The 9,478-nt window shown below is 31.6% G+C and overlaps 2 protein-coding genes across 2 annotated transcripts; both read right to left on the bottom strand.

Moving 5' to 3' along the window:
• Positions 1–791: 791 nt before the first annotated feature.
• LOC133670723 (protein DELETION OF SUV3 SUPPRESSOR 1(I)-like) lies at positions 792–2,224 on the bottom strand. The gene is made up of 2 exons (XM_062091304.1): positions 2,025–2,224; positions 792–1,282 (listed from the first exon to the last, which is right to left on the bottom strand). The coding sequence occupies exons 1-2, from the start codon at positions 2,113–2,115 to the stop codon at positions 1,152–1,154; spliced, it is 222 nt and encodes a 73-aa protein (XP_061947288.1). The 5' UTR covers positions 2,116–2,224; the 3' UTR covers positions 792–1,151.
• A 1,617-nt stretch (positions 2,225–3,841) lies between these two features.
• Positions 3,842–8,055, bottom strand: LOC133670367 (probable cyclic nucleotide-gated ion channel 16). The gene is made up of 6 exons (XM_062090855.1): positions 7,469–8,055; positions 6,369–6,584; positions 5,894–6,198; positions 5,278–5,389; positions 4,802–5,038; positions 3,842–4,709 (listed from the first exon to the last, which is right to left on the bottom strand). Exons 1-6 carry the CDS (start codon positions 7,904–7,906, stop codon positions 3,951–3,953), a joined length of 2,067 nt encoding a protein of 688 aa, XP_061946839.1. The 5' UTR covers positions 7,907–8,055; the 3' UTR covers positions 3,842–3,950.
• Between the last annotated feature and the right edge of the window lie 1,423 nt (positions 8,056–9,478).

The raw sequence follows: 9,478 nt of genomic DNA, 5'->3' as shown, positions 1-9,478 counted from the left end.
TACTTATGTGCAAGCTATCACGATCCTCCATTCTTGCAGATCTACAAATCCAGATCTACAGCACGCAGGATAAAGTTCAATTCTACTTTTTAGATTTTATTTATTTGCTCCTGAATAATATTTCAAACTCTTATGAGGCTATTTGATTTGAAACTTTTTCTTAATTAGTGTATGTTCTCTTAGGTTACGAAACAATTTTAATATAAATGTATCATGGGTTACAAGGCTGGCTTCAATGTGAAAACATGGTTATTGTTGTTGTTGGGCAGGAAGGTTAGCTTCACAAAAAGTTCAAGTTTGCTGTTGATTTAGTTAACTTCATGATTTGTTGAATTTTTAGGTTTTCTGGTGATGGGATTAGGTTTCTCAGTTTTTTGCCAAAAAAAAACCAAATTTAACCGAACTGAACCAGTTCGGTTTGAACCGGATTTCGGTTTGGTTTGGTTAATATTTCACAAAACTAATATAACTCGGTTCGGTTGGTTTTTTAAGTCTAAACCAAACCAAACTAAATCGTGAACACCCCTAGTAGATGGTTTAAGACGAGTGATTACTGCCACAACCATTTCAGATGCATCTGGTTCTCTTTCATGCTTGTTTCAGATATAGCATCCTCACTGAAACACTAGGGATTAGAAATGGAATAAGTTATATATTAACTACTGATAATGAAACACTAGGGATTAGAAATGGAATAAGTTATATATTAACTACTGATAATAAAGTTGCATGCCACACCAATCATGATATTCCTAGCATTTTTACCATTAATATCACCCTACTGAAGTGCATAATTCCAAACTGCAGGTGATTCATAATTTTATGATAATGGAACAGTAAGTGTGCCCTAACATCATGACATGGAATCATAAGGGGAAGGGATACTACTATGCTATCCCTAAACATAAAAACTATAATACCAGAATAATTCTGAAATAAGCAATTCATCAAATACAAATTCCTAACACACAAGATCCAACTTCCACATCAGTCAAACACAAAATTTAAGCCCTGGAGCTTAAAATTTTGTACTCAGCTTCTGATCTTGATAGTTCATGCATTTGTTTCCATACTAAAGATATAGAAAACAATCTCAAGATCAAACACAAACCAACATTTGAGATACTATATTGACATGTTCTAGAAACAGCTCAGTTCTTCTGTGTATTGTTCTCCAATTCCTTCCTTAGCTGCAGTGAGAAGTCGTCATTGACATCATCATCATCCCAATCATCCTCCCACTGCTGTGTCGCTTCTTTCCCTTCCTCCTTCACTTCCCACTCTGTCAGTTAAGTTACCATTAGAAAAGAGACAACAGCTCATAAAAAAGGAGAAAATAGACAATAGCTCATAATACGGACAAATAACAGTCCTATTTCAAGACCACAGTTTATTAATAAACTAAGGCATTACAAGTACTAACATTTTACAGACAACAAAAACAGGCAAGAGAATTTCATGATTTCAATTCATTGTGATGACCAAAAACGCATGGATGTGATTTCAGATAAAAGTTGGTCAGACAACATGCAATAAGAATCCAAACTAGACAATATGTATCCACATTGATATTAATTCATCAATCTCACAAATTATAACACTCATAGTTGCTTCCACAATTAACATGTGCTACGAGCAACATCAAGTAACAGCAAGCTTCCTAACACAGTTTCCTCAAACAACTAATTACTAGAATCATTAAGAATTAGAAATCCATAATCAAACAAATAATCATTCATAACAGACAAATAAATAAAAGTATCGGCATAAACACAAACACCAAGCACAGAAAGATCATGACCATAGCCGCATTCATTATTTCCACCTATTATAACTGAAAAAAAAACATGAATTACTTTACCCAAAATTCGAACCTTTCTTTAAGGTCAATACAAATTTTCTTCGCCTAATAAAAATCGAAGCATGACATCTTGGAGCTATAAAGAAGAAATCCAACAATAGAACATATTTTTTTGGTATAAGTACTTTGATTATCAAAAACCAAGAAGGAAAAGGGTAATTACCTCCATTGATTTCAAATTCTTCAAATTCATCGTCGTCCTCGAACAAGTCAATCTTCACATCCTCAGTTGCTGGTTTCGTTTCAGTTGCCATTCTTACTGATGCTAAATTGAAAACAGATTTTTTGCAGTTTAAGAGAGAGAGAGATCTGAGAGAAACCCTAACTTGGAATGAGGGAGGATTTTCTACGGAGTGAAAGTTGTTGAGGATTTTGGGTTATCTTCATATTTTGCAAGGCAGCCAAGCGACATCGTATCGACGGTGGCAGTTAATATTTTGTTAATTTTGTTCTTATTTTTGGTTCATTTGGGTAATCTACAGTTCTACACTACATAATTATAGTCATTCTCTATTATATAATAACAAAATAAATTATACTATTATAGTGAGTGATACTCGAAATGAAGTTATCAGATACGTAATCATTAAATTATGTTTTTATTTTCGTAAGTTTGCTTCCTATTGTTGTTATTTGATTAAGGAAAAAAATTATTGTAGTGCATGATTTAGAGAAAGAATTATAATTTCTAAATCATATATATGATCAAATGATTATTAAAATTAAAAAATTAAATTTATTTTTGTTTTATGATATATTGGGAGCCAAGTTGTTCATTGTCAATTCTGTTTCGTTTTGTCTGGTATAATCGGTATATTTTAATTTAATTTAAAAAAAAAACAAATCTAAACATATTTTATCTCACTCAAAATCTTAGTCCGTCCCGGAAATTTGCCTGGAACATTCTGATTCCGTTCTAGTTGTTCTGTTCCAGCCAAATAATTTTGTTTTTATTTTCATTTTAAAAAAAATTATATATTTTTTTTAAAAAAAAATTATCGTCCAACACTTAGTTTATTGAATATTAGATTTTATAATTTACTGTGGTATGCTTCTTTTTTTTTTATTGTTATCTCAGTCTCATGATTATTGTCATGGATTTGAAGGGTTAATCTAGTTGACTCGAGTTTTTTTTTTTAGTTTTTTTTTAATTGATTTTTTTTTCAATTTCATCATTTAATATTTTCAATATTTGGTTGATTATCAATTAAGTTTTGTTATTTGTTTCAGTTTGTTTTCTATGAAATTATTCTAATATCATGACCTGAATCACGAGTTTCTTAAATTAACCCAAGTAAACTTATGTTATTTTATTGTGTCTTGTTTTTAGATTAAATTTTTTTTAATTTTATTATTCAATAATGGGTTTATTGGGAATTAAACTTTATAATTTATTTTGAATTATTTTATTTAGGATTATCACGGTCTTATGATCCAGATCACAAATTTAAAAAATTAACTTAGGTAGACTTAAGTCAATCAAATATGTTGTCGTATCAATATTTTAAAAAAAACAATGTTGTCTTGAATATTTTTGAGTCAAACTATATTTTTATTAGTTATCTAAATTATTTTTAAACTTATTGAGTCGATCAGGTTATATCGATTTAATTCTCATTTTTTTACTTCTGCATTGAAATTTAAATTGTATAATTTTAAGTTAATTTATTTTTAAATTTAAATTTAAATTATACATATTAAATTAATATTTTATATTATACACACACAATATAACCTCCAAATATCACAGCACACTAAAACATTCCAAAACTAAAACATTTCAATTGAAAAACAAAAAAAAAACTCAACCGCAACGGAATTGACTTGGAAGTGCTCCTCCCACACTCTGTGTGTTCTTAGGCTTTCAACCCAGTTTACTACCGAATAAAAAGCCATGAACGAACTATCTATTTGAATTCAAATTTCATGCTCGAGCAAGCCTATTGTTTTTAATTAAAAAAGAACAAATGAAGAAACTCATGCTATAAGAGTCTGATTCTATCTATTTGTTAATGAACAGAGACAATATATATAAACTCATGTTGACTATGTAATTATTTGATAGAATATATTATAATAACGATAAAATTCAACTATCTTCATGCTCTGCATAGAAATCAGGTTCCTCTGGTTTAAAAAACTTGGGCATTTCTAAGGTGGAATCATCCGGCGGAGGAAGCTTTTGATGGCCAACTCCTCTCCTTGTATTTGCAGCAAATTTTGAAGCAAGCATGGTTGCTCCAAGATGCGAACCATTGTTTGAATGATCCACTAATGGTCTTTCATCTCCTCCTTCATCACTGTAATAATATTCAACCTCACCTTCCATAACTTGAGAATAAAATAAGCTTTCTTGCCTAGCCAATTCCATTTGTAGTTTCCTCCTTGTATAACGCCTCCATGCAGATTGTATATAGCAAGCTCCCCACGTCCTCCACTGATGAGAGTAATACCTGAAAGCATGCTGCAATTTCTTGCTATGCAACCGTTTAAATTGCTTTGCCACAAACTTTAGGTCAACCGCTCTAAGTGCAAAGGCCTCAACTTCAGAGAGAGCCTTGACAGTTCGAGTGGATACAGGTAAATTTAGACGAGAGGTTGGCATCAGAGCCCATGTCAATAATTCCTCCCCACAAAAGTCACCAGCCCTGAGTGTAATTGAGTTGAAAAAACCTGACCTTCCCCCATTTGTTGTGGAACTTTCTAGCTGTCCTCTAATGATGAAAAGCATCTCATTTACTGGATCACCCTCCCGGACTATGAAGGTGTCTTTAGTGTTCAAAGATGAGACAAGACGTTCACATATTGCATCTAACAGTTGATCATCCATTTGTGCGAAAAATGGGACCTGAACAAGAACATGGAGTACGATTAAGAAATTTCAAACCACAATCCTAGTAATTACACATTAGTTGGAGGCATCAGATATCGAAAACTCACGCGTCGAACAAGGGCCAGACAAAGATGCCGTTGAATCTGACGTCGGATATCCATAGGTAAGGACTTCAAGATGCTTTCTTCGTCTACACCTCTCGTAGCTAACCATTTGTATTGAACAAAACGGCGAACACGTTCTTGCAACTCTGGAGGTAATTGACGGTGCCTCATCCATTCCTCTGTATCTCTTCGCCTAATCCTCCATTCTTCCAATCTAGCAGACGCGGATTGCATATATGTCTTCAGGGGAATAACAGTGGATTATAATTAGAGTAATCAAATTATTTCAATCTCACTCTCATTCATGCCACAAGATTTCCTCTACTTTTCTGGCAAGTAAAAGACGTTGTATAGATGTACAAGTAATAGATTGTGCACGAACAAAACACCCGCTACATAGCAAGTAATAAAATAGTCTTCTAAAATTTTATTTTAAGCAGAGGTTAGAAGATAAAGGAACGTTAGTGCATTATAGATACCTGCATATTGCCTATGAGATGAGCAAACAGAACTAGACCCATAATACAGATGCCAATGCTGAATAGTGTTTCACCTTCATAGGTACTTGTCATCAAATTTTGTCCATACGAACTGCTCAGCATAAAATGAACGAAAACTTGGTAAAATATCAATTGCAGGTCAGCTAGCTTGGAATAGAGGGAGAGAAATCAAAGTTTAAGGAGAGCAGTGAAATTGCTGTCATGTTTTTCATTGAACCAAATGAAATATCATCACCACAATTCTTAATCTCTAGAAACCGAGAGTATTATTCTTGGCATACTTGTTAAATATTTAGATTTATCAACTGCCATAGAAAATCTTTGAATTAAAATCTGTTCCCAATTAACTTCAAGAGACAAAACTATCTATTACTACAGAACAGTTAACAAGAAATTTAGTGAGAAAAAAAGCTTTGCAACAAGGAAAAGCTTATGTCAAAAACTAAAACTAAAAAGAATATTAATGCTCCTTGGTCTTGTTACTCAGCATTAGTGGCCTCCAGAATCATAAACAAATTCACAAATTAAGAATAGGAAACAGATAGCTGCATCAGATTAAACCGGAAATTAAAAGGGAGATAGAAACTAACCGTACCTTAAGTTTCTTAAGCCCCACCAAAGACAATAGAAATATTTATCTATGAAAGATGCTTCAGCAACATGATTTGTAAAGGCTTCGGCAAACATCCCAAACTGAAAATTTTCATCATTTTGGGCATCACAATTTGTGAGCAGATTAGTGGTTGTAAGCCAAGCTTGTCGTGCAGGGTTATCCTTAGCACTACAGTCAAGAAATGGAGAGATGCAAGCTGGTGTGCGGTTCCTCTCATTTTTACATTGTATGTTCCAGCAGTGATGCTGCCTCTGAATTGATGCCAGATACCATATAGCTCCTAAAACCTGCACTGACCATGATGATAACAGCAATAAAATGAGCAAGGCCTTGATACAGGATTTCATTTACTCTACAAAATATCACTGATATCCCACTGTCTTAGCTTAATTAGTAGGAAAACATTTCATAAATTAATTTTTGAAACAAAGTGGGGTGGTAACGAATTGGTGCTTACATGGCTAGCAAGTACATAGAGAAGGAGATTATAAGCTGCCCCGGACCACGCAGTCTTGGCTATAACACCAGTAGTCTTAACAATCCGTCGATTCAGAGGTATCATAACAAAAAATCGAGGAATGTATTGGATGAGAACTATTAGAGAAACAGTGTGGTTAGCATGAGCAGCTGTGGGATTTTTCAGCACTGATGTAATTATGAACCAAATCACAATCTGTCAAAATCAAGCAAATCAAGGTAAGAAACAGCGAGCCCTATATCATGCTGGGCTATAGAACAGTCAATGATGAATCCTAGAAAAATTAAGTTGATTGCGTCAATCCATAAATCATTTGCCAATACGCATAATAAATAGATGATTGCGTCTAGAACTTTAAGTTGAAGGCAGAAAAATTAATCAATGGTCCCATACTGGGAGAAGATTGTAGCTTTAAAGTTTAGCATTAGTCACAAACGTAGTGGAAATGACATTGTAAATTAGGCATAGTTTTCCTTATGACCATAATTGGAATCACTAGAATATTTTGAGTTAAAAATTGTAATTCGCAATGATACATATTTCAACTGGCAAGTAGCCTGTGAAAATGACAGAATGTGTCCAGCAATTCAATATTCAAAGTAAATTAATATGAGGTTCTTGTCATTCCATACCAAATACAAATTTTAGCGGATACAGAAACGAGCAGGTTGTTGGCATGATTGCATCAAAATTCACAGTAGAATATTTGCAAATACTGGAATTTTCAAACGTAAAGAACCAAGAAAAAAACCAGCAGTGGTCTTTTAAAATAAAATAACCATTTCATTTGCTTGCTAAATAATCACAATTTCATTTCTAAATTCATTCTGAATCCCATTTATATTTTTCAACCCTTTACCAAGAATGTTGTTACTGGATCAACAAGGTATTTTTTTTTTCCTTAAGAAAAAAATCAGTCTTTTAATATTTTAAATGATTGAAAATCATGTTACCCTTTCAACAATCTAATCCGAAACATAACCAGGAACAAACTATTACATTATTCATTGTCAATGCAATATAGGAACTCATGAAAAATCCTTGGTATAGATTATGAATATAATGTATGTATGGCTAACCTGAGGGAGAGGAAGGGCAGCAGCAAGATCAACAACAAAGTTCGATTTCAGGTAGCGTATGGCAATGGCTCTAGGGTCCATAACAAGCTCTCCTCTACCAAAAACGCGAGAGCTTGGTGCAACAAAAGCTGTCCTAAACTTCATGAAAATGTGCAAGAAAAAGAACAAGTCCGTGAAGGTGCGAGCTAAGGTAACCCAGACGCCTAGGGCAATGTCAATCTTCATGCAGGCATCGCCACCGATAATGGGAAGGTAAAAATAAAGAGGGTCAAGAAACATTGCAATCATGCACGCGACAAGGAAAATGTGGTTCCATTTGCTAACAATTTCACTTCCAGGGTCATGAATTTGGTCCCACCAGGGAACTTTGCGTCGAATAGACAAGGATTTGGGTAAACGGCGGAAATGTGATGAGGTGTATGAGCGGAAGTTATTCATTTTCCATTGCAGAGAAAAGGGAGATATTTTTATGGGCGAAGAACCCTAGCAGAGAGACATTGTTGATCTGAGAATGAGAGAATTGCACAGAATTTCAGAGCTTCTTACTTACTGTTTTTTCATACATTTGTGGAGATCCAAGAGAAGCTGCAAAGATTACGGTATTGCATAGCAGCTTGAGATATCAATGTACAATATATAATAATTCGACATTTATTCTCTCTTTTATTATTCTGCCTCTTTTTTTTCTTTAATGATTTTATTTGTCAAAATTGTATTCTGAGTTGTTAACTTCTAGGCAGCTTCCACGTATGAATTTCTATAAATAGGGTTCTTGCTATAGTACTTTGAAGTTATTATAGTTCTTAACTTCAAGCATATTTAACAAATTACTATTGATGGATCAAAGAACAGAAATAACGTTCTTTAAAATAATAAATTTGTAACAAAAGTACGAAAACCTAATAATTAAACAGTCAATATGATTCATGAAATTACAAGGGTGGTGTTACTTAAATTCCATCCTTTTTGGTAAATCATTAATATGATCTTAGAATATATGTCTTAATAATTCTATAATTTTTAACTCATAAAATAATTATTTTTTTATTTTACTTTCATCCAAATAATAAGATGAAAAAAGACTATAAAAAACTATATTTTAAAAAATTTATTCTATCTTTGATTGGTTTTATACTTTTCAATTTATATTTTTTTAAGTAGTATATCTTAGAAGCTAAACTTGTATTGATATGTATAATTGCTATATTTTTTAAAATTAATATATATATTTAATTATAAACTCATTATATCATAAAAAAACAATATACTATTAGTAACGTTATATGATTTATAATACACTATCATTAGTATTTATAAAAATTTAGAATCATTGAGTAACTTCTTCATAAAATTTGTAATATCTACTAATTTAATGTTAAGTTTGTAAAACAAAATTAGAAGACTTTTATTTTTGGAATGGAATGGAAAGTCATAAGTATTTAGTCATAATTTATTCCTTTTTTTATAAGCTTTCTTTTTCAATAAAAAAATTCATTTCAAAGTTTATGTTTTAATATTTTAACAAAATGGAATAAACACATTCAATTAAATAAGGTTATTTTTACTCTCTAATAAATAATAGATTGGGAAAAAAAAAGTGGTGTAAATAAAACCATCCAATTAAAAAACATATTTTTAAAAAATAATAAATACACAAGAATTTTGTCTTATAAAATTTAACACTCTTATATTAGATATTTAAATTCACTATTAAAGTTTAAATTCAATTATATTGTTTATATCTCAATAAACACTAGTCTACATTTATAAAATGACTACGAATAAAAATATATTAGTTTGATAAATATGTTTTTATAAAAACAATAGGTACTTTTAGGCTATTTTTATGGTCAACAATTATGTTATATAAAAAGAAATACTCAATAGGTAATAATATCTTTTTTTTCCTTCCTTGTTTTCTAAGAGATGTAAATCTTGTCTTATAATGCTTAATAATTATATAAAAAAAATATTTTAAAAAGATAACATATGATTAAAAAAAATTATTAT

The sequence above is a fragment of the Populus nigra genome, chromosome 13 (assembly GCF_951802175.1).
Source record: "Populus nigra chromosome 13, ddPopNigr1.1, whole genome shotgun sequence".
Classification (NCBI taxonomy): Eukaryota; Viridiplantae; Streptophyta; class Magnoliopsida; order Malpighiales; family Salicaceae; genus Populus; species Populus nigra.
This window is presented reverse-complemented; position numbering and strand designations above follow the sequence as displayed.

Coding starts and splice junctions, on each gene's coding strand:
- LOC133670367 (XM_062090855.1), bottom strand. CDS start 7,906: ATGAATAACTTCCGCTCATACACCTCATCACATTTCCGCCGTTTACCC. Junction 5,390..5,893: donor TGGGGCTTAAGAAACTTAAG/GTACGGTTAGTT, acceptor TATGCTGAGCAG/TTCGTATGGACAAAATTTGA. Junction 4,710..4,801: donor GTCTGGCCCTTGTTCGACGC/GTGAGTTTTCGA, acceptor GTTCTTGTTCAG/GTCCCATTTTTCGCACAAAT.
- LOC133670723 (XM_062091304.1), bottom strand. CDS start 2,115: ATGGCAACTGAAACGAAACCAGCAACTGAGGATGTGAAGATTGACTTG. Junction 1,283..2,024: donor AGAATTTGAAATCAATGGAG/GTAATTACCCTT, acceptor CTTAACTGACAG/AGTGGGAAGTGAAGGAGGAA.